The sequence below is a fragment of the Aedes aegypti genome, chromosome 2 (genome assembly GCF_002204515.2).
Source record: "Aedes aegypti strain LVP_AGWG chromosome 2, AaegL5.0 Primary Assembly, whole genome shotgun sequence".
Classification (NCBI taxonomy): Eukaryota; Metazoa; Arthropoda; class Insecta; order Diptera; family Culicidae; genus Aedes; species Aedes aegypti.
In genome coordinates, this window is record NC_035108.1 from 179134411 (window position 1) to 179160530 (window position 26120).

The 26120-nt window shown below is 38.4% G+C and overlaps 1 protein-coding gene and 1 long non-coding RNA gene across 2 annotated transcripts; both read left to right on the forward strand.

Moving 5' to 3' along the window:
- Positions 1–5284: 5284 nt before the first annotated feature.
- Positions 5285–16760, forward strand: LOC110676233. The gene is made up of 2 exons (XR_002500193.1): positions 5285–5878; positions 16518–16760. It is a non-coding gene; the product is annotated as an uncharacterized LOC110676233 (long non-coding RNA).
- Positions 16761–19641: 2881 nt separating this feature from the next.
- Positions 19642–25865, forward strand: LOC5577267 (charged multivesicular body protein 1b-2). The gene is made up of 4 exons (XM_011495400.2): positions 19642–19723; positions 19819–19860; positions 19977–20442; positions 25466–25865. Exons 2-4 carry the CDS (start codon positions 19839–19841, stop codon positions 25587–25589), a joined length of 612 nt encoding a protein of 203 aa, XP_011493702.1. The 5' UTR covers positions 19642–19723; positions 19819–19838; the 3' UTR covers positions 25590–25865.
- The last annotated feature ends 255 nt before the right edge of the window (positions 25866–26120 follow it).

A 26120-nucleotide genomic window follows, 5' to 3' on the forward strand; every position in this document is an offset into this window, starting at 1 on the left:
GATCTCTGCAGCAAGAGGAGATTCGTGCGGTCGATTAAATATGTGATTTATTCAATCATCGTCATCGATAAACATAATGGATGTGCTAAGCGAGAGTGTCGTCGAGCAATTATATGGAAATATTTGTTCAATTGAAGTAATATTTCAATTGAACGTTATGTTTCATGCAATTGTAACGAAATCGTGTTGTTATTAATAAGTCGTGAAGTACAGACATGCTGACACAGGTATTATTAGGTAGTATGATACAAAATACATCACTTCACAGGAACCCGACGGAAAATTTGATTATGTTCGCCGTTGAGACTATCGCTGTGTAAAATAATACAGGGAGCGGAGCGGCTGAAGTATAACTTGTATCTGCTAAGTAAATTTGAAACATTTTTTCGTAATTTTAGTTGCAATTTTGATGTTTGTTTAATAGGCCTCAACTCGGTTTCAAGTAAATATAGAAATGGGGCCTTTTTGGGAAAAGGCCGCATTTACGATTAATATCCTAATTATCGGGAAATGAGATGGGGCCTTTTAGAAAAATGATATTTTTTCAACTTTCATGCATATTTTTGCATGACTATTGTATGTTACAGTAAGAATAGGCTCTCATACACTTAAATCAGCAGAAACCCGATTTGTTTACATTTTGGACTTGAGGCCTTTTCAATTGTTGGTCTTGAATTCTTATTTAAACCCGACCAACCAATGAGAATATATACTAAGGTGTGGAAGAAGAAGCAATGGCTGTGTATTAGTAAAGAGAAAAAACGTAAACAAAAATAACTACGTCACTAATTTACACGGCTTCTTATGGGAGCCCGCTCGCTTGTAGTGGTGAAACATTTTGCACCGTACACGGATGGCATGCACACTAATAGTCTTTTCCTCACCTCGGTATATATTCTCATTGCCGACCAACCAGTCTTCATAATTCTTTATATTGTCGCACCGCCACCAAACCGGATCGCGCCAGTGAGACTCGCGACGCGCCTCAACTCGCGCGATTTTGAAATCAGTTTTTTAGTGTGGCGCTGCATTCTTACGATTTTTATGAACACAGCGCACTATTCACATATTAGCTGCGACGCACGGGGCCCGAGAAAACAATAATTATAAATAAATGTTGGTCTTGATTTCTACCGGATACATAATATAGATCTTTAACCAACGATGACGATCGCTAACGGTTCAAAACAAATCTATATCGATCGCTATCGAAAATCACTGACTGGTTGACAGGGAAATATAAAAAATAATAATATGGATCCGACAGAATAAAGGACAAACATTTTTTAAAATATATTTTTTCTCAATCTCCAAGCGTCGCGACTAATATTTGAATGGTGCACTGTGTTCATAAACATCGTAAGAATGCAACGCCACACATGTCATTATGACAGTTATGTCGGGAACGAGTCACACGTCGCGTGTCCCACACGCGCGTTCCGATTTGGTGGGCGCGCGACAATAAATATAACTCCACAGACGTAACACTTAGAACAAATCACGATCAAAATCATAGTCACGAAGACATGTATGCTGCCATTCTACGCATATTTGTCCCGCTGTCCATGAGGTTTACATAGAACAGGGGTCATGCACAAATTATGTCACGCTCCAAGAGGGGGGAAGGGGGTCAAGCCAAGCGTGACAAGCCTTACAAAATTTTCGGAGGACTCATACAAAAAACGTGACAAAGGGGGGGGGAGAGGGTCAAAAAAGTTGGAATTTACCGTGACATAATTTGTGTACCATCCCACATGGGACAAGTAGGCGTAGAACGGCAGTACGTCCAATAGGCCTTTTCATGTGACAGATCCGTCTATGCATTTGTTTACATCGGTGGAGGACCGGTGCTAACACGGGCCTGTCATTTTCATAGAAGAACTGTCAAAGTGCTTTCCGATCAGCTGATTTGAGACGTCATGTGAATAGGCCTATGCTAAAATTGTTGGAGTATGCAATGGTTGTGCCTCGTAAGCAAAGCGGCAACACTGATGTGTAGAGTGGCGAATGACGCATGCGCCGGTAGAGCAGACGGCGAGCGCGCCAAATAACAGAGAGAAAAGGGAGAATGAAAGAATTGCATTCATCCGTAATGTGATGTTCGATCCGTTCAGACGTGTTTATTAAAGCTTTCTCGTTGCGTACAGTAGTCAAGTTGTAGTTGTTTCTTTCCTACCGAAATCCTGGTTCCGCGTTCCGCTTCGGTGACCCTGTTTTGCGTTGTGGTGTGTCCACCTCTGCCCAACAGGTTATGGGCCCAGCAGTGCCGAAGGGAAGGTTCCGGATTGCATAGGAAAAAGGTTCCGTGAGAGCGAAAGTGATCACGCCGTGTGTGAGTGTGTGTGAGTTGTTTCTCCGCGGTGTTGATTTTGCGTGGACAAAATGGCGGATGCGAACAAGTTTGCGTTTGCTAGACTGAACAATCAGAACTGGCAAATATGGAAGTTCCGGATGGAGATGCTCCTGACCAGGGAGGAGCTATGGTATGTGGTCGGTGATGCGAGGCCGGCTGTAGTGACCGATCAGTGGACGAAGGACGACCGGAAAGCTCGTGCCACTATCGGATTGTGCATTGACGATAATCAGTTCGGTTTGGTTAAAAATGCGAACAGTGCGAAAGCTTTCTGGGATGGATTGCAAGCTTATCACGAGAAGAACACGGTAACGTCGCGTGTGTCTTTGTTGAAGAGATTGTGCTCGTTGAATCTCGCAGAAGAAGGTGATCTTGAGAATCATCTGGTTGTGCTTGACGATTTGTTCGATCGTTTGACGAATGCAGGCCAACAGCTGGAAGAGTCGCTGCGGATTGCGATGATCCTGCGCAGCTTGCCCGACTCATACGGAACATTGGTGACGGCCCTAGAGAGTCGTGCCGATGCGGACATCACGATGCAGCTTGTGAAGTCGAAGCTGATCGATGAGTTCGAGCGTCGGAGAGAGCGTTCCGGCGAAATGAGTGAAAGGCAATGTGAGACGAAGGCGATGAAAAGTGTTGTTGTGCGAAACGATGTGCAAAGCGTGGGTGGACTCGGCAATAGAGCGCCAGTGAGGAAATGCTACTTTTGTGATAAACCCGGTCATTTGCGTCGCAACTGTCGTTCGTTTTTGCTAGCGAAGCAGGAGCTAGAAAGTGAGTGCGAAGAGAAGAAGACGCCGAACGACAGAGTGCGTGTGAATGAAAATGCGAAACAAGTGAAGAACGAAATTGTGGGTGCCAGTGTGTGCTTCATGGCGGGACTGGATCGGCGAAAGTGCTGGTACATTGACAGTGGAGCGAGTCGGCACATGACGGGCGACAGGAACTTTTTCAAGTCGCTGAAAGAAGAGAATGGCCCGAGTGTAGTGTTAGCGAACGGAAAAGTGGTTATCGCCGCTGGTTGTGGCGAAGGTGTTGTGTACGGTTTGGACGGAAATGGAAACAGAGTTGAGGTGAAGCTTACCAACGTCTTGTATGTTCCGTCGTTAAAGAGTGGACTTGTGTCAGTGGACAAATTGACGGCGAAAGAGTTTTCGGTGAAATTCAAGAAGGATGGTTGCGATATTTGTGACGCATCCGGTAAGAAAGTGGTTATAGGAGAAAAGTCAGGGTCGTTGTATCGGCTGAAGTTGGCGATATTAAAGAAGAAAGTGGAGGGCCAGCGGCCGATAATTGGCGAGAAGAAGACGACGAGCGGAAGAAGATCACCAGTCAATGTAGTGAGCAGATATTCGGAAGTGAAGCCGAATACTGTCGATGAACGTGAAGAAGAATACTTCGATGCGGACACTTCAAGCGAGGAAGTGGAGCCGTTGCAAGTGGCGGAATCCCAAAGTGGAGGATCAGATTCGGATGCTGATAACTGGAGGGAAGTTCGGCAATCCAGGAGGAGCAACCGAGGAGTACGACCTAGCTGTTTGGTTGATTACGTTGTTTGAAGCAGGAGGAGATCAACCCGGCAAGGAAGGCAGACAGGATGCGGACGAGTACGAGGACAACATTGAGGAGGAGTGTTGGAGTATGCAATGGTTGTGCCTCGTAAGCAAAGCGGCAACACTGATGTGTAGAGTGGCGAATGACGCATGCGCCGGTAGAGCAGACGGCGAGCGCGCCAAATAACAGAGAGAAAAGGGAGAATGAAAGAATTGCATTCATCCGTAATGTGATGTTCGATCCGTTCAGACGTGTTTATTAAAGCTTTCTCGTTGCGTACAGTAGTCAAGTTGTAGTTGTTTCTTTCCTACCGAAATCCTGGTTCCGCGTTCCGCTTCGGTGACCCTGTTTTGCGTTGTGGTGTGTCCACCTCTGCCCAACAAAAATCACTGTGTTTGGCTGCTGGGCCAACAGGTGACGGTAGTGTGTAAACGTTAAACACAAACAAAAAGGATGCGAGCACTGCGGGTGGTGGATTGGCCACCTACCATATATAGCATATATATTTGAATCGGCCGTTAAAAAGGTGCTCGATAGACATCGGTGAGAGTGTGACGCAAGCATGGGAAACACTCACTCAGTTTTTGTGTTTCTCTCACTTGCTTCCACGCACAGTCGGGAGCGAGGAAGCCGTTTCTTTAACCAAGCCGAACGTTTCAATTTCTAGTGCCCATTCTGCTTCTTCGGCGAGCGACAAGCGAAACAAAAAACGGCAAGGGTTTATTCACAAATTTCATAACGCCAAAAATGGTCATTTTTGACACCCACCCACCCGTCGTAACGCATTTTGTATTAATATTTTTCGAATTTTCTATGAACTGTAACATCCTGAGAACACCCACCCACCCCCTTCAGCGTTATGAAATTTGTGAATGGGCCCCAACTGATTGAGTCGCTACCGAATTTAAAAGCCGAAGGCAACCGAATGCATTCCGAATGATTGTTTACATTCTGATTCCGTTGGAGTGACATTCGGATTTGAGTGCTGATGAGTGTTCACTGACTGGCAATCCACACCACGGAATGATTCAATGAGTGGGAATCCGCTCACTCAGTTCAATGCATTCGGCGAATGGATGCACAGCAAAAAAATATGTAATTGGCATCGACGTAATTCAGCCGATGTAATAAAAATCCGATGTAACAGCAAAAATCAGATGCAAAATAGCATCTTTTTGATGTTATATTACATCGCCCTGAAATTACACAAAATCTAGATTACCATATCCCATTACATGGTACTTGTGTAATATTCACATCTAAAATATAGAAATATTACACAGAAACTGCTGCAACCAAGTCATTCCGACAAACGTTGTCATATTACACAGATTCAAATGCTATTTTGCATCAATAACTGGTGCGATAATAAGTCTCGCAACACTGCCCATGTTGTTTTTGTCGACCATGTTGTTGTGCGGGCAGTTCGCGTTTCGAATCTTGTTCCGCCGGTGCCATTTTGTCGCGAGAATCAAGAAAAGTGATCGTTTTGTGAGTTTGGTGACCGCGATTTGCCTGCAAGACGGCCGCTGCTGCAACCACAGGCGATTTTTCTTCCCGTCCTCCTCCGCGGTCAAGGAAGTGCAGAAGAAGACGCACGCATTCCATCAGGTTTTAATCCATCAACGGGATTGCCCGTACGTACGCGCCCCCCAACGGAATCCGTCTCTTTCCAGGGGAATCGAATGAAGCCAAAATTTGTGTCATTCCGGGCATGAATTATGTCGCCCATGCGAATATTCTGCCGTATGATTCCGGCGAAAATCATCCGCTGCAACACGAGCTGTTCCGTAAGTTTGTGGCGCACCAACCGGACAAGGACCCGCTGTTAAGCGTTCAGGAGGATGACAGGGCATGGAAAAAGTGGAACCAATGGCTGGAGCACGTCGAATCACCGAAGGCATACGGGTGACCGTGTTCCCGTTCTACATGGGATGTCGCGATACGTCAGCTGCTTCGGTGTATTTGGTAAGTGACGATTCTATGACATTCCCCGAATTACAATCCCCTTCTTCTTGACATGGCCCCCTCACTGGGACAGAGCATGTTCCACAGATATGAACTGAGAACTTTTGTTTTGCCAAAGTTGCCATTTTCGCATTCATATATCGTGTGGCAGGTACGATGAAACCCGGGAATTACAATTGACCGGGAAATTGTGAAACATCCGGAAAAAGTACTAGAGAATTTTGGGAATTTTGCCAAGGAATGCACGACTGAGTTGCTAAAGATATAGGTTCTTTAAAATGCTTTATGCATTTCTATTGAGATTCTTGGCATTGTTTCGATGACATCCTTTCAGGAATCCTTAATAAAATTTCTTAGGGTAATCACTGATAGAGTTTGTGCATTGCAAATAAGATTTTTAATGGATTTCAAATATGAATGTCGACGGATTTAATTTTGGAAATTTTAAGCAAATTACTGACGGTATTTAGTATTTATTTAATTTAAACTTAACGTAAGCCTGTCGGTTATACCATTTTTCGGTTAGTGATAACCTGAGTCAATAGATTTCTGGGGATTTTCTTGAGAAATCTAAATGGTTTAATTGCTTTTTGTCGGATACCTGGAGGAACTGATACGGATTTTTGAAAAAGCCTTGTTTGGATTACAACAGACTAATCCGTGATCTATGACAAAGTGAGGTCCCTGATTAAATTTGTATGAATTTCTGCAGATGAATTCATGGAGACCTTTTTGATAGGTATTCTAAGTATTCTTGATCAGATTTTGATGAATTACTGAGAAGATGATTGTTTAGAGTTGTCATTATATTCTTTGCAAGCAAGCCATCAAGTGTATATTTAGCGAGATATCGTTCTCTTTTAATGTATTCGAATCCCATGAACAGAATCTCCATAATTAGGGATTAGTGTAGTTACTATTATCCCTTTTCTATTTTTCATCACGACATGTCAGTCATTTAGTTATCTAGAAGAACAAATACATATTTGCGTACATTCAAACACCTGTCGAAATTTTCCTAGGTAGATTAATTGTATAGGTACTTATCTGGCGTTAGTATTTAAGGTGCGACGATTTCTTCAGTGGATACGAGTAACTGACACTGAAGAAGACTGCAAGTGGTAGCCGAAATACGCAGGTACGAGACATCGTTTCTATCAGAGCTTCCCTTAGATTTAACGAGAGATCAAGAATTTCTACAGGAACCTGTTCTTACGCATAATTTTGAAAGCCATCTTAGCAGAAGATGGGTTGGAATTGTTGATTTGTGGAACAATGATGTGAATTAATATGTGAAGAGTAGTTTTTTGACATAATTCCAACATTTCCTATATGAATTGTAGTGGTTACACAGCATCCTCCGTATTCTGGTACGTTTGATGGCAAATATTTCTACCATGCCAAATATTTTCTTCGCCGAATTCGAAAGTTATTTTGACAAAAAAATACAAATTTACAAAAAAAATAAGCAAATTTTAAGTTCTGACAATTTATGAAAGTTTGCTTGAAACAGATTTAAGACATTAAGATTTTTCAATCACTTTTTATATAGATTTGTCCAAAGCTCTGTGTCAGTTGGTAGGTAACGACAGAAAGAAAAACAAAATCTCTAGTGACCATTCGTTCATTAAAACATGTTTATATTGCAATGAGCAAATGCCATTCATTATTTGACAAATAAGAGTTAGGTTAAATTTTGCAAAATCTATTTTGAAATTTCAAAATTGGCGTTTGCTAGATTTTAACTTTAGTTATCTAGAAGAACAAATACATATTTGGGTACATTCAAACATTGCTAGAATTTATTGATAAATGGTGCATATTGTTTTGCAAATATTTGAGCTTTTTTAATGACATTTTAATGGTAAATATTTGGATTATCTACGAATATTTGAAAGTTGTAACAAATTATTGATTAAGTGAAGGAATTTCAAAAGAGTTAGATTTTTGAAGACATTAATATAAGTTAATCTTCTTCTTCTTTCTGGCGTTACGTCCCAACTGGGACAAAGCTCTCAGTTAATAACTGTGGAAGTGCTAATCGAACACTAAGCTGAGAAGCAGGCTCTGTCCCAGTGAGGACGTAATGCCAAGAAGGAAGGAATATAGAGTTTAAATTATTTGAGAACATAGAATACAGAAAAAAAAACATTTATATCAAGTGAGCATATTCTATTCAGAATTTGAGAAATATTCATAAAGCATGGGAGAGATCCTCCAGTACCGGACAACTAAGCCGCTAAATTCGGAATTGAAAAACTATTTATTTTATATGATCATGGTACTTTTTCTGATAAATATTATCGTTTTTGATTCAAATTGACCAATATTAGTTATAAGGCACGTGGCATTCAATACCGAACATCAACAGACAAACATCGCTTTCAACTCTGAAAAATTACGTGCAATGTCAAACATGTGTTTAGTTCTGTATCAATTCAAGCCAACTATTTGTCATAGTGTACTCATACCTTAAGTTGAGTTTTACTTATTGTGCAAGTGGTTCATCAAAAAACCTCTTTCATATATGATGAAAAATAATACATTTTACGTGTTGTTCTGAGTTTTCGTTCTTATTTGTATTGCATCTTTCATACCATGATCTATAAAATCCATGGAAATGAATATATTTGAAAACATATGGTGCAAAAATTTCAAAGATCTTCTTCTTTTTTGGCGTTACGTCCTCACTGGGACAAAGCCTGCTTCTCAGCTTAGTGTTCTTATGAGCACTTCCACAGTTATTAACTGAGAGCTTACTATGCCAATGACCATTGTTGCATGTGTATATCGTGTGGCAGGTACGAATATACTCTATGCCCTGGGAAGTCGAGAAAATTTCAAAGATATCATGTTACAAATGATGCTGTACGAAACTAGGGGACAGGAGATGCTAGACCAAAATTTTATTTGACCATATTTAGTTGAAATAAGGTACAAAATACATTCTCACTTTCAAATTATGATAATGTTACATTATTCCTGCGAGGTCAAAACTATTTTTCCATATTCAAAATCATAATTAAATAATTTAAATATAAGGCGATAAGTCTACTTTTTATCGATTTCCAAACATCTGTTTTTTTTTTTCAAAAAAGCGTACCCACAGTGCACCAGTATCCGCTCATGCCCCTATTCCCGCTCACTAGTGTAATAATCAGTGAATAAATTGTCACCCAACACCCAGCAACTAAGACATTGTCATCTCCTATTCTTGTTGCAACAATGTTAGTCTCCAACATCAGTTTATCACCACTTGAGCAGAATATGACAAAGATCGATCACCATGTGCGAAGCGATTTTCTGGACTTCGCATTGCAATTTTCGAAAACTTTATCTGTGTTGGTAAACATTCTCACACTATCGAAACAAATTTGGTTTTGTGTTTAAAATAACTTATTAATCGCGAGTTGAAAAGGTTGCAACAATGTTGTGCCCTGTGATTGTCATGACAATTTTGCTTCTGATTGTATCCCTATCCGCAAAAGTATGGATAAACGGGTTGTGAGCGACTTGCTTTGTTGTTTGTTTTTCGTCTCCTTTGATGACAATTTGATTCACTGGTAATAATTTATGTTTCGTGTCAAAAGCCAGCATTTTTCGCACGGATATATTCTAGCAATATTAACAACTTTCAAATTAAGTCGTCTGACATAATTTTCATTTGATAAATAAATTCTTCGTATTGAAAACACAAGACCTCGTGAGCGGTTATTGGATCGCTAGGTATTTTTGTGTGTTCCAATAACCGCTCATGCAAAAAATAAACAAAATATTAGAGAAATGTCGGTTTTAGTATACAGCATTCTTTATTGCAGTAGTAGCTATTGTTGTTGTACTCTTATTGTTATCAAAATGATCTCTGAGATTATTTGTTTACCATGTCTCCTTGTGAATAAATCGTGGTGCAAAGTTCTAGAAACTCCAGATACATATATTTTTAAAGATTTTAGCGCAACTATTTCACAAGATTTTTAAGGGTTTCTTTTCAGATTTCTCTAGCAAAACCTGCAATTTTTATTGTATCTCCAGTTGTTTCTTTTGGATTTCTTGTCAGAACTTTTAAAAACATTTCTTCGGTAAAAATTTCTACAACAATTGCTCCAGGAATTTCACTTTGTCCTTCCATTCCATTTCATTTCAGTTTATCAAAACTCTTCAACATTACAACGCTACTACCTTTAGAAATTTCCACAGGGATTACTTCTAAACATTTTCCTAACGATCATCCTTTAGTTATTTTTCTAGATATTCTTCCTGCGATTTCTTAAGTTGATAGTTTTGGAGATTTCCTAAAGATTTGTACAGAAATTCTTGAAAAAAATCTGCAAAGATTTTTTACATGTTTGTTTAGAAACTCATTTAGAGATTTTTCAACAAAACCCAACCAGAATTTGTTTGGAGATGAATCAGCCATGGCCTAAAAATTTCCTAAATAGAGATAATAATTATAATAATGAAAAAAAGGAATTCAGAAGTTTTAGCCTAATTTTTCAGTTATTTTTTCACGACATTTTCAAGAGAATTTCTTTAAAACTCATTCACAATCTCTTCACGAGTTACTTCAAAAATTCTCCAGGGATTGTTCTAGGAAATCTATCAGGAACTCTACCAAGAGTTACTCAATACATTTTACCAATAATTTCTTATGAATGATATCTCTCTAGGAATTTCTCCAGTATTCCATGAAGGAATTACTCCTACAGTTTTCCAAAAATTTCTCGATCAACTGAAGTCTGCGTGGGTTTTTCTAAAAGCTTTACGCCAGCAAATGATACAACAATTGTTCCAGTAATTCCTTCGATAATTCTTCAGGGATTCCGTCCGATGTTTTTCTTTCTGCAGAATTCCTTCTGACAATTCGTCTAGATATTAGCCAGATTACGATTGATTATTTTTTAATAATTTTCATAGCTATTTACCTAGAGAATTCTCCAAGATTTCACAAGAAACCAAGATTTTTAAGAGGTCTTTGCAAGAGTTTATTAGAAATTTCTACAGAATTTTCATCAGAAATTACTGTAGAGTTCTACAAGTGACATCCCTGGAATAATTCTTGGATGAATTATTCAATGAAATCTTACAAGATACCCTGAAGGCATTCTAAGGGAAATTCTTGACTGAATTCTAAAAAATAAAACACAGATTTTATACAAAAAAATCAGAAAATTGTTAAAAATCGTAAAGAAATCTCTGGAGTAATATTCGAAAAAATATTGATTGATTTTTTTAAGATAATTATTGCAAAAATAATTACATAAAACAATAAGACGTATGAATTCCTGGAGGACTTGTGACTCTTGATAAATTTCTGATATTGTTTGTGGAGGACTTTCTGAAAAAAATTCTGTTGCTAGATTTCTGAAATAATCCTTAAGCACAGGTTTAATACCAAAGCTGTTTCGTATATCATGTGGCTGGCACGAAGAATCTCTATGCCCTGGGAAGTATAAATTATAATTATTAAATAAAAAATAAGATTACGAGAATAAATCAACTCATCTGCGAAAATTCTGAACTACTACGGCAAATGAAATGTAATATGTTGTTAACAAAATTTTAATAAAAGCTTAATTTAGTTTTACCAAATTAGAATGATAGTGGAGCCTAATACAGAACAGTTGGATATAAAAAATGAATGTAATGGTTGAAATGTACTAATAAAGGATTAACAAATTATTAAGACAATATCCTGAACCGACCGGATATCGAAAATCTACCCGAGATACCTTTGATAATTTCTGTAAAAATTCTGAGAAAAATTCTGGAATACAAGCAGTTATACTTATCGTAATGTTGTAAAAAAAAACTCTAGGAAATATCTTAAGAGAAATGTCTGGTCAGATTATCTGTGGATTCTTTTTAAGAACTTTCATCTCTGATTTTTTTTTCTTTCTGCTTCTTTATTTGATTGTGCATAATCTTGTTTTTTCCCTTTTTTAAGGCATGAAGTATCTACACTCCAGTGCAAAAGTTTGGGATCACTCCCAAAAACATACAAAAGTATTTTGTCCATATATTTGTGATAACACGTCTAAGGTGTGCAAGTGGGTAAATAATGTAGGTGAAAATAACTTGTATATTTTAGTCAATAAATGAACTTACGTTCCAAACGTAAACCTTTGAGACGATCCGGAACATTACGGGAGATAAGAAATTTATGTGATTGGTCAACCATTATTGCATAATACAGTTAACTCTCCCTTACTCGATATTGAAGGGACCATCGAGTTAGGGATATATCGAGTTACAGAACACAAAATCAGTGCAATTGCTATCCAAGGGACCATCGAGTTAGCCATGAAAACCAACTTTTACTATGGTTCTCTAACTCGATATCGAGATACCGAATATCAAGTAAGGGAGAGTTAACTGTAGAGCGAAAGATAAACTATGACTACGTAGAAAGTTGATGGCGTGCAATCTTATTTTTATATGTTTGGTAGTAAAATGTTGTGGAAAGTATTTTTCTTTTCGACTTCTATGTTATGAATTACTGGAAGAACTCTGAACAATTCCTGGAGACAATCTAATAAAATTTCTGGAGGAACTATGGCGAAAGTTTGAAGAAATTCTCGGTGGAGCTCCAATGGAATTTCCGGAGAAAATCTGAAGGAGCTCCCGGAGGAACTCCAAAGAAAATCCATGTGGAACTCTGATGAAATTATTGGAGGACCTCTAAAAAAATTCTGGCGGAACTCCGAAGGATTTGTTGGACAAACTGTTGAATTATTTTCAGAGAAACTCCGGAGAAATTCCCAAAGGAACTATAGAGGACATCCCGAAAAAAATCTGCAGAAATTTCTGGAGAATTTCAAAAGGAATTCCTGGAGGAACTGTGAGCAATTTCTGGAGGAACTCCGAAGAATTCCTGCATAAAGGAAATCCGAACGAATTATCGTTTGGGCTCCGAAGGAATTTCCGGCAAAAGTTTTGAAATTTATAGTCTAGAGGAACTCTGAAGGAATTATTGGTAAAACTCCGAAAGAATTCCTGGAGAAAGTCCGAAGGAATTCTTGAAGAAACTTCGAAGCAAATCTTGGAGGGATTTCGAAGAAACTCTTGGAGGAATGCCGGGAGTAATTCTGAAGGAGTTCTCGCAGGAACTCTGGAAGAATCCCCGGCAGAGCTCTGGAGGATTTCCCAGAGTAAGTCTGGAGGAATTTCTAGAGGAATTCTTAGGTAATTCCTGGAGGAACTCCGGATGAATTTCTGGAGAAATTCCGAAAAAAAAACTCCGGAACAATTGCTGAAGGAATTGCGGAGAAATTCATAGGGAACTTCCGGAAAAAATATCCTGGTAGAACTCTGGATGAATTCCTGAAAGAACTACGGAAAAAAATCAAAAGCAACTTTGAAGAAAATCCGAAGGGATTTCCGTTGGAGCTCTGGAGGAACTTCGGAGGAAATCTGGATGAAAACAAGAATAATTGCTGAAAGAACTCTGGAGGAATTTCGGGAGCAACTCACGAGAAATTACCGGTGAAGCTCCGAAAGAATTCCTGGAGGAACTCTGAAGGAATTTCCGGAGCAATTTTGAAGGAACTCTGTACAAAATCCTAGAAAAACTCCAAAAGGAATTCCTGGAGTATCTCTGGAGCAATCGTTGGAGGAACTCCGGAGAAATTCCTGGAGAAACTATGGAGGATATTCGAAGGAATTCCCGATGGAGCTCCGGAAGAACTTTTCAGGAATTACTGGATGAAATCCAGAGCAACCGCTTGAGGGACTCCAAAGGAATTTCTGGAAGAACTCTGTAAGAATCCCTGGTGGAAATCCAGAAGAAGTTCCTAGGAATTGCCGGAAGAAAATCAGGAAGCATTTCTGGAAGAACTTAAGAAAAATCCTAGAGGAACTCTGGAGAAATTTTCTGAGGAATTCTGGAGGAACTCCCGGGGGAAAATGTGGGGAATTTTTCGAAGTAATCCCTGAAGAATTACTAGTGGAAATCGATAGGATTTGCGAGGTATTACTAGAACTCTGAAGAATTTCTGGGGAAATTCCGGAAAAAAGTAGAAACCCTGAAAGAAATTTCTGGTGAAGCTCCAAAAGAATTCCCGGAGGAAATCTGAGGGAATACCCGAAGGAACTCCGAAGAGATTTCATGAGGAGCTCTTAAGAAATTCTTGGAGGACTTTCAAAAAAATTCCTGCAGGGACTCCGAAGAATTTGCCTTAGGAATAATTTTTAGAGAAACTCCGGAGAAATTCCTGATGGAACCATGGAGAGAATCCCGGTGGAACTCTGAATAAAATCCGGAAGGATCTCCAAAGAAATTCCTGGATGAGCTCCGAGAAATTCCTGGAGGAAATCCGAGGAATTGCTGGAGGAACTCTGAAATAAGTAAGAATCCATGAAGGAAATCCAAAGGAATTCCGGGTGTAGCTCCGAAGGGATTCCCGTAGTAACTACAGTAGAATTCTCGGAGGAACTCTGAAGAACAGGATTTGGAAAATTTAACGATCATTGACACATGAGCCATAATTTCATCCCATTTATCCGCCTGCATTCATACAAAACGCATGACATTTATCGTTCGTGGAAGATAACGAGCCATGAATAAAAACAAGACAGACACACACCACCCACTGTTTGGCGCTGATCACTGTGTGTCAACACTTGTAACATTCGCTGACCCACTCTCATTCTGATCAAGAAACAGAGGCGAATATGTTTTATTTTCTGTGCTATGTTTGCAACCAATGGGGTGTTCAATGGTTTAATAAATTATAATTAGGTTGTTAAAAGGCCTTCCTTAGCCGAGTGGTTAGAGTCCACGGCTACAAAGCAAAGCCATGCTGAAGGTGTCTGGGTTCGATTCCCGATCGGTCCAGGACCTTTTCGTAATGGAAATTTCCTTGACTTCCCTGGGCATAAAGGAATTCCTGGGTGAAATCTCCAGAGGAGTTACTAAAGCAAAGCCCAGGAGGAATTCCTAGAGGGAATCCTGTAGGAATCGCTGTAAGAAATCCCCGCATAAGTTTCTGGATCCACGGAGTAATTTCTAATGGCAATCCCATGAGAAATTCATAAAGGAATTTCTGTACGAAATCGCTAGAGGAATTCTTGGAAAATATTTGCGGAAGTAATCTGAAGAAAATCCTCAGAGGAATTTCTGCAGGAAATCCCCGGAGAAATTTCTGGTGCAAATTCCCAGAGAAATTCCTGGAGGAAACTCCCGGATGAATTCCTGATAAAATCCCCGTAGGAGTTTTTGGAGAACATCCCTGGAGGAATTTCGTAATTAAATCTCCGGAGGAATTCCTGGAGGAAATTCTTGGAGGAATTCTTGGCCAAAATCCCTGCAGAAATTCCTGATGCAAATACCCATAGAAATTCCTGGAATTCCCCGGATGAAATCATCGGAGAAATTTCCTTATGAAATCCCCGGAGGAAATCTCAGGAAGAATATCTGATCGAAATCCCTGGAGGAATTGCAATTGAAAATCCCCTGAGAAATTCCTAGAGATAATCATCGGAGGAGTTCTTGGGGGCTATCCCAGGAGGAGATCCCTGGAAGAAGTTCTCGGAGGTACTTCTTGAGGAATTTTTCTCAGAAATTTTCTGGTGTGAATCTCAAGATATTTTTTTTTAAATCTCCAGACAAATTCTCTGAAAAAGTCTCCGGAGTAATTTCTGGAGAAAATCCTCGGAGGAATTTCTTAATGAATTTCTAGACGAAATACCCAGAGAAATTCGTAGACTAAATATCCGATATTTTCTTAAAAAGTCTCAAATCTCATCCAATCGGTATAAATTCCATAAAGTTGAACATTATGATTATGATGATAAGAAAACGTAGGTTGATAACATTCTTCATGATGACAAGATTTAAAACTTTTGAAGTTATAAGAGTGTCACTTAGGTGAATGTGTTCATATGTACTATTTTTTCATGGTAAAAATACTTTTATAAATGTATTCTGTCAAAAATAAAATTAAATTAAAACTATGTGTTCTGTATCTTGACACCTCTCTAACTCGATGGTTCCTTCAATATCGAGTTAGGAAAATTGTACTGTATTGTGCAAATCACCTAATATAATCACTTGAATTTGAAGAGGAACATACAATAGAATTTATGGTGGGATTCCCGGAGCGCTTCTCTAACGAAAATATACTTGAAAACTTTAGAGGATCCTTGGTTTGAATTTCAACAAGACGAAGCGAAATTTTTCATGCGAAATACCTGATGCAAGATTTTCAAGACGAGGAAACCGATTAATTAAATTTCCATGTGAACCTAACAAACATGCTTCAGGAAACGTCCAGGTGCAGAACTTCAGCTAATTTGTTAAAATCTTTGAATCTGAGATTTCTCTCAAAAGTAGAAAAAAATTTTGGACCTGAAAACGGATATTCGTGTAAGAGATGGTAAATTATTTCACGCTAAATCGCGACTTTTTCGATACCCTCCCTGTCCCCTTGTTACACTATTTGCATGAGAATTTAAAAATTTTGGAGCGTGACATTATTTGTGCATGACCCCTAACATATTATAATAGAAACTTCATTTAACATAGTAATACTTTCACTAATAATTACTATAGACCTATCGATCATAGATGTGTATGTATGTTTGTGTATATGTATAACAATATATATGGCTAAAAATTCGATATTTTCATTTCTATTTTTAGGTCGGTACGAATAACATTATCGAGCTCTGTGAATCATTTTAATGGTTTCTAAGGCAACCTCAACACATCCTTGAGTGCCTTCAGACTTGTATTTCATCTGGAAGTGTTCACTGCGGATCTTCAGATTCATCACCGGAAGCGTCCAAGCCATTATGTTCCATATTTTAAATAATTGTTTAATGCTATAAAACAAATGTAATAAATGATTCATAAATAATACAATAAAAAGTAATTGATGATTAACATGACTCTGTATTCATATTTTTGTTCGAAACATGTTTTATATTTTTATCAACAAATTCTGCTCAATGGTTGATTGAATTGCTTTTATCTATCACAAAATTATAATACTCAGCTCAATCATTCTCGATTTTGAATCATAAATATGATTTAGGATCGATAAAGAATAAAAAAGCAATTTAATCAACCATTGAGCAGAATTTGTGATCGCTTTTTCCTCCTAAATCGCTTAGATTACATAGTTTTCATATTACATCGCATCGATTACATCGTATTGTGTACGTTGAAACTATTACATCGGAAAAATTACATCGGTCGCATTTATTACACCAAAAGCCCGCGAGTACGTCGGGCTGTGTAATATTACACAACCGAGGGAATGACTTGGTTGCAGCAGTTTCGATGTAATATTCAACAACTTTTTTTGCTGTGTGCTTAATGCTTTCACTCGTGCCTCGCAGATACAAGTGTATTGGTATTCACTTCTCTTCGTGTTCCTTCCGATTCTTGCTTTTACACAATCGGTTTTGACTCTTTCATGCTACACTCCACCCAGTACGATTCAGCTATCACTGAATGTTCGGTAGCAGCAGATTTTTTGCTATTTTTTATCGGTCACGTTCGGGTGAGTGAGTGAATTTTCCCATGCTTGGTGTGACGTCCGTTTGTCTGTGATAACTCGTTCAAGCAATAAACTGAATAAGGCAATCTGACGTTTAATCACCCTTCTCATTCCTGCTCACGCACGCATATGGATTGTTTTCATATGGAAACCGTTTCTGTATGCAAACAACAAACAAAAAAATCCATTTGATCTTGTTACTGGAAAGGGAAGGGTGCGAAAGCCTTATAGCGCCTTCCGATTTTTTACTAGCGCTGCATTTCCTGTACGTTAAACCACAGAGAAACAGACGTAACACTTAGAACAAATCGCGATCAAAATCATAGTCGCGAAAACAAGTACGCCCAATGCTAAAAACACTGTAGTTGGCCGATGGACCAACAGGTGGCGGTAATGTGTAAACGTCAAACACGAACAAAAACGACGCGAGCGCTGCGATGGTCGATTGACCACCTACAAGATATTCGAATCAATCGTTAAAAAGTTGGTCGATGAACAGCGATGAGAGTGTGACGTCTGTTTGTCTGTGGTTAAACCTAATATCGGAAGTAGAGTTACTGTGCACATGCTATAGCCTTAGGTGCAGGAGGCTCATTGCTTGCTAGCGCACGGGTGCGCTGTACATTGTGAGACTTTTTCGATGCGCCTCATTTTTATTGAGATGTGTCTCAATGCGGTCTCATGCGCTCTTTCACATGTGCTGTTTAAAATTCAGCGCAATAATTGAAATGCTGACAAAATTTTCAACGAGTATAGAAATCGTTACTCCCGGATCGCGAGTCTACGACCATATCATGTAGACCATCTAGACACCTGCATAATGAGGCGAAAATAGTTGTAGAGGCTCTTCGTTACTAAGCAGTTGTTTCACAACTTGGATACCGATGGTGAGCCATAGCGCCGAGCAGCGCATGAGACGAGTCTCCTCGGGAGCATGCGCGCCATTCGCGCGCTTTTAGAATTTTCGTGAGCCTCCGCCTAGCGCAGCACACTAGGATTCCGATGAGCTGAGAGACGGTTTGGTTGGAGGCTCGTCAGTACATTTATGTGCTCCTGAGAAATATGTAACTCTAATCGGAAGTAGTGCGATGCTGAGAGAGACTCGCGAAGTGGAAAAATATCAACGTCATAAGCAGCCCAGATTTCGCTGTCACGAAACGTCAAATGCAGCCCGTCGTATGTATGGCTGAAAAAGTGAAAAGTATTGTCTGTATTCAAAATAAACTGTTATTAAAATTCTCAGTCAGCGGAACAGTTTTTCCAAAGATGCTGATAAATCTTATTACAAGGCTTGTTATTTATAATGTCTGCTACGTGTTGTGGCATGAGATTTTACTCAAAAGGCTATTTATGATTCGGTGTGATGCAACAGCAATCATTTTTTGCTGAGATGTTCATGTGAGAGTTTGAACGGCTTGCGCATTAATGATGAAAACACAGAGTAGAATAATAAATAAAACCCTCAGCAATCATAGAAAAAGAAGACCGTCTTCGTGAGTCTCGTCTCGGTTGGGCTCATTTAGCGCAGATTATCACTGCGAAACACTTATTTTGCTGTAGTTCACGAAAAAATGTACGCTCAATGCTAAAAACACTGTGTTTGGTCGCTGGGCCAACAGGTGGCGGTAGTGTGTAAACATCAAACACAAACTAAAGCGATGCGAGCACTGAGGGTGGTGAATTGACCACCAACAATATATTTGAATCGACGGTTTAAAAGGTGGTCGATGGACAATGATAAGAGTTTGACGTCTGTTTGTAATATGAAATTTCATCTCCTATAGCGTGAAGGATTAATTTTTGAAGCTTACGAGTAAACTTTTTCCAGATGACAGCGCCGTACACTCAGGCAAATGGACTATCGATAAACATAGGAACCCCTTATGAAAATTCGCCACAAGGAATCGGGTTGAAATTCATAAATTTACCTTATGATATCGAAATTTGAAAACAAAAATAGTTTTCGCGGCAGCCTGGAATCGAACCAAGGACCTTGCAATCGATAGGCTCGTGCGTACACCCCGCGCCTATCGACGCCTTGGTAATTAGTGATGCTAAAACGCTACATAAAGCGTTCGTATTGCGATAACCGTTCCATCTTTCATAAGGCAAAATGTATGAATTTCGATAGTCCAGTTCGCTGCGTGTACCGTACCTTCGTAGACTCAAATTATGCAAAACAAATTCATACCAAAAGACTTTATACCAAAAACAACGTCCCCCGAGTTGAACCTTGTCGGTTCATCGGCTCACATCTCTTGAAAATACGTCAAACTTTACTGCAATCACAACAATCGGAAAACAGAAAAAGTTATTTACGAGTGACTCATCTATCTTTTATGCAGTAAAATTGAGTTTTTATAAAATTTTCAAGCTTAGCAAACGTTTCAAGCAAAAGATTTGTCTGAATTTTCAAATACTTTCCTCTTTTTAAAACAGAATTCAAAACGGGGAACGAAATGTCTATGTCAGCGATGGAAAGCATCCTTTTAAAAATGTTTTGTCAACAGTTACCTACTGTCCTTGATTTTATTCTTACACTTTTAAAAATCTGTATTTTGTATTCGAAAGTTTTCCTTAACGTAAAATGTATCTAGAACATTTGTTCAACCTCAAATTTGCCGTCAAGGACTTGGAGCGAAACGCAAAAAAGTGCGAGAAGGAGGAGAAGGTAGAGATCCTGAAAACGAAAAAGGCCATCCAGAAAGGTAACACGGAAGTGGCAAGGATACATGCCGAGAATGCCATTCGACAGAAGAACCAATCGCTGAATTATCTCCGGATGAGTGCACGGGTAGATGCAGTGGCCAGCCGTGTCCAGACGGCTTTGACCACCCGCCAGGTGACCAACTCGATGGCAGGAGTCGTCAAGGCTATGGACGCAGCTATGAAGGGTATGAACCTGGAGAAAATCTCCGGTTTGATGGATAAATTCGAATCGCAGTTTGAGGATCTGGACGTTCAGAGTTCCTACATGGAAAACACGATGTCCCAGACGACGACCACATCGGTACCGCAAAACGACGTCGAATCATTGATGCAACGGGTAGCTGACGAAGCGGGGTAAGTATAATTTTGGGGGGGCATCCAGGCGGAAAATCTCCGGGAAAACTTAGGGAATTTGAAATCTACAGGGGAAAACAAGTGAGTCACCGGGAACTAATTTTCATACCAATTAAGTTACAACAGCAGGGCTGGTAGCGAGTCATTTTTTATTCGAACTGGTCACTATTCGCAACAAAAAATCACTTAAATTTTTTTACGAAAATGATGGCTAAAGTCACTATTTAGAGCACTGAGGATAAAAAACGACTATCTGGATAAGCTACCTAAACTTAAACAGCAAGAAGGTCTATAAAGTCTCCAAGTGACCAAATTGATATCAAAAGTCATCAGTATTTTCATTCTCCTTGCAGAGAATTCTGATTCGAAATAGGTACCTAACCAGAAATTTCGACAAGGATCTAAAAAGTCTTCAAAAAGCAATTTCAGGATTAACTTCAGAAAATTTTCCAGTAGATTTTCGTTGATTTTTTCAGTTATTGATCTAGCAATTTTCCTTTGTTAATTTTATATACTGAGAACTCAGGAATTGAACCAGTATTGTTCCAGGGATTCTATGGAAATTTATCCAGGAACTCCTCAATAAATTCTACCAGTGATTCATCATTAAGTTCATCCATAAATATATCTAGAAATCTATTTTAAAATTTCTCCAACAATTTTATTTGAGGTTTCACATCAGCAAATACTAGAACAATCAGTCTAACTCTAACCATTTCTACAAAAGTTCTTTCAAGGATTTTGTACTGAAATACCTCCAGAAACCCCTGCAGGATTTTGTCCAAGGATTCGATTGATTATTTGATTTAGCAATGTTATCGGATTTTTCATGGATTTCTCCAATAATACATTAAAAATGTCCTTGACGACGATTCACTGTAGATATCTCTGGATATATTTCTGGATGAATTCTTTGGTAAATTATTTTCAAGTATTTCTGATAGTCTTCTGATGGTCTTTCTGAAGTTATTATAGGAAGAATCTCTGAAGTAATTTCATAAGGTATCCTACGAAAAATTCATGATCGATATCTCGGTTGATATCTCGGATAAACTGAACGGCAACTCTGGTGAAAGTCGAGTCTAGTACACGATACTGAAGACGACCTTACAGTTGAGGTAAAAATACGCGTATCTGTCAACGGATACAAACTCTAGTAGAATTAAATGGCATGTTTGTGTGTAATCCATCTAACCCCCACTGTCCGGCAGTGGTATTATGGAAAAAAGTTTTTTGCAAAAAGCTTCAGTCCGGGAGTTAGAAGGGGATAGCTCTATTGCAGATCCGGAGACCCATTTCAGAATGGCTGGAGAGACACGTCCATTCAGAAGTCACTTTCACTAATGATGATGCATACACATTTCCTGTTTCAAAGATAGTTACTTTGAAACTGGCGCGTATTTAATAATTGGGTACCGATAATAATGTAATCAGAACAATCTCAATCTCAATCTCTAGTGGAATTAAATGGTATAGTACTAAATTCGGTTTTTCATCTACTTAACTCTGGTGAAAATTCTTAGAAATCAGTCATCTCATAAAAATGTCCACAAAAGAAATCTTCGACAAATCCCTAGCAAAATTGATTGAAGTATCACTGGACGAACTCCAGGCGCTTGTTTAGAAATTAGTAAATATTGCTTGTTGAGAAATTAGTAAAAGAATATTGGGAATTATTCCTGAAGAAAATCATGATAGACTTTGGAATTTATTCCAATAGTAAATGGGGAAATCCCTAAAAAATCCAGGTTGTATTCGTGGAAGTATATTGAATCAATTTTAAGGGAGCTTCCTTAAGAAAGCCGATAAAATCAATAAATGTATTCTTTTTGCAAATACCTGAATTAGTTTCTAAAAAAATCTTGGAAAAAATGCTTAAATACAAATGCCTGGTCCATTTTTTGAAAAAATCTCAACCCTCTAATACCCAAATTTTTATTTTCGATCTAAATAACATTTTCAGTTATCTACAATCGTTCTAAACACGTTTTGGGCAATGATTTATTTTATTAGCAAATCTATGAATTTTCGTTTTTGATTTTTATAATTTTTATTTTTGAACATCCCTATCCTTTTTCATTTTTTCTTGAAGCCTCTTCTGGTTACTGATTTTTAGCAATAATAAAAAATCAAATTTTTACAATAGTTTTAAAAATATGAATTTTTTAATTTTTTTTTTCTAGGATATTTTTTATGTTCCGTGTAGTTAACGGAAAAACAGGTTTGATTTTATTCTTCTGTGATAGGTTGATCGTAGGAAAATATAGAAGGTACGATTTTTATATTATACGTTAAATGAACCCCGGGCTTTTGTTGGTTATATAAGAATACAATTTTACAAACAATTTTCAAAAATACAAAAATGTTTCAAAAGTCATAAAAAACTTTTCTTATATGCCTGTTATGAGTGAAGGTTTAAGTCAAAAATAAAATCATATTGATTTCCGAGCTACGAAAAAATACACAAAATTCCAAAGTGTACCCCTTCTAAAGGCGGGGTTGGGTATTAGAGGGTTAAAAAAACTTCAATGTTCTGATTTATTTTTGGAATATTTTTTTCTTAGTTCCTGTACAGTCTCTTGTTTGTTCTTGTTCCGTCTGTTTTTAGTATTTTTTTGTAACCATAGGGTCTCTGAAAGTTCCTATTTCAAAGGCACTTAATCGCTACCAGTCCTGCAAATGACAAACTATTTTTGATCCCTAAATCTAGGGGTCAAGAAAATAACAGATTTTCAACAAAATTTTTGGTAAAATTCTGGTGAATATTATGTAGATATTTCTAGTGAATTCTCTAACAAATATTGTGGTGGGGATTGCTCATCAAACCTTCCGGTCCGCCTCATAGTTACGTACTATTTGGTGCTGGTTGTAGTTCTTGTTTTTCCAGCTGTATTGAAAAGCATGAGCCATAGTCTTTGGCATACAATCGGATCTATCTTTAGCAGAAAAGAACCGAAATGTCTATCGACGACCGGTGATTGCTAGCAGATATAGTGGAGAGCTTGTCTTGAAACGTTCATCGCTTCAAGCTAGTTGAAAAACTGAATACACTGATTGCCTGTCGATCAGAGCCGAACTAGGCATAGATCGTATACATACATCTGAATCTACATGTCTCCGATGTATTACATCGTTCCAGGTGGGAGTTATCTGATATGTGAATAAGGTACCATAACAGAATTTTCCATCTGAACGAAGTGATAAATCATAATATTCCGCAAACTGTATCACACATCTACAGAATGTATTGCGTGAAGTTAAGACATAGCAGAGTATTGGGTACATAGGACCAAGTCCCTGCCGGGTGGCGCGAAACTGATGAGCGATAGACAATAGAATCAACAACACTGCCATAAGGGATAGTAAGCATGTGACTATTGTCGAAACTATGATTAGGAGGCAAATCAACATCCCAAGATCAAATTTTTGTTACAACCCAATGTAGGTATTATTAAATTAGGCTGTAGAAAATGATAAATATCTGATCACCTAGGAACCTTGCAACAGGTAATAAATGCTTGTAGTCTGTTTTCTTCGAATACACATGTATAAATTGTTAAAATTGCCGAATCATACGCGGAATTTATTAAACGGATCATGAAATTAGGACTGAAATCATAATGATGATAGATTATCAACTTTCCTTTCGTCTTGCTATTTGTTACGGTTAGAATCACCAAACTGATTGGTTTCCCACTACTTACACCAATACAACAGCACGAAAACTGAAGTATTATAATCGCGCGTTGGAACTTTCAATATCCATATATTACATCAATAGTGAATTCTTGTATGTAGCCAGTATAAATAACAGAATCATCAACTTCTTGAACATTCTTTAACTGAAAACAGGATGCTTTTTTTATCAAACATGCTCAATCTGCACCTAAAATCTCGGATCCAAATAGTTTTCTAAATAAAATTGTGTCTAAATAAAACGTGTAGGCCAACAAAACATAATTGAGTAGGAGTTTACAAGTTACTTAGCACATGAAAAGCAGTTTAAATTAATCTATTACTAGATCAACACTAATGCTCACATTTTTATATTCTCATTTCATCATGGTCCTCATTGCTCGAGCGGAGACGGACACCCTGGAGATGGAAAAAATCGACAGCGCTACGATAAGGAAACGTAACAGATGAGAAACTATCGATACATTTATCAATTATAAAACCCCGTTTTAATGTTAACACTTTGTTTCTGTTTTTTTCTGTTTTTTTCGTTTCAGCAATCAAATAACCGAACCAACTCTACTATCTTTTCATTTCTTCTTCGTTATACTTATAGTCCTTCTGGCACTGAACCGAGTGGTGCGCCTTCCGCTTTCTTACTGGTGCTGTTTTTCCTGTACATTTGGCATAGTGTCGGAGGTGGTGTACTGTATTTGCTATACAACGCGCTACTTTCGATATTGTGCTTGGCGTGTGGGAAAGCAGTACTAGTGGTGAAGCGGAGGGCGCCATTCGGTTTAGTGCCAGAGGGACTATATCTATTTAATGTATCTGAAGCTTGTGGGACCGCTTTAATTCCGGCGCCTGCTTGTGGAAGATCCCGGTGTGCTAAACGGTATAGGACATGTTAACGGGGGAGGCTTGGTAGGTCCTCACCCAGCCCGTGTCTAGATGGGCGGATAATTGTCTGCCAGGGTGTGGATTGAGCAATTACAATTACAATTACAATGAATTCTCTAACAAATATTGTCGGGTTTAAAGAATTTTGTAAAGGAAATTTTGGCAAAAAAAAAATCGAAAATGACATTTTATGACAAAGGTATATATTGAATGAAACTTGACTGTTGAATAAATTAGACATTGTCGTTGAAAATTGGCCGAACTGTCTTAAAATTTTTGAAAAATAATTCATGTGAAATTATAATTTAGCACCGGGAAAAATTGTCAAGAAATCATTGGGAAATTATCGGGAACTTGTTTCGTGATTCTGAGTGGTCACCCTGATTATTGCAATACCACGTGGAGGATGTACAAAAATAAATTTGACCAATATTGTTTTTCCTTTCAGTCTGGAGTTGAATATGGAACTTCCCAGCGGGCCGGCATCCACTGCCATCGGGGCATCTACACAGGCATCCACTGAGCAAGATGAACTCACGGCTCGTCTTGCACGACTACGACAGGCTGAATAAAACACTAAGTAGATTATTTATAATACCTTTGCTATTGATGTTAATAAATAGGGAAAGTTGTGTATGCTTGGCAGTTTTGTTCTCTTCGATTTAAAGAATTTTGAAGCTAAATCGTTTGAAATTAGGCGGGAAGATGCACTTTAATGATGCAATTTTTAATCCAGAAGGTCGTCCCTTTTGAAGACTTTTGACGAAGATAACAAAACGGCCGAAAAAACTACAATTCACCCTCTTTGAATCTGATTCAATTCAGTAAAATATAAGTTCAATGCTGCATTTGTTGTGTTTTATTGCTCTTTGAATATTATTTGAGATAAAATACGATTTGCGTAGTACAGTCACAGCACAATGGCTGGTCCCATCCAAAGGTGGAGACATCCTCAAAGCTTGTCTAAAATTTCACACACTCCCTTTCCCATGGTAGCTCTATAGAACTCCAATGATTTTCTACGAACTTCAGACAAACCGAATCAGATGAATACTATGCAATAGTAATACCGTGAAGGCCCCATACTCTGCGCACTTAAGGCT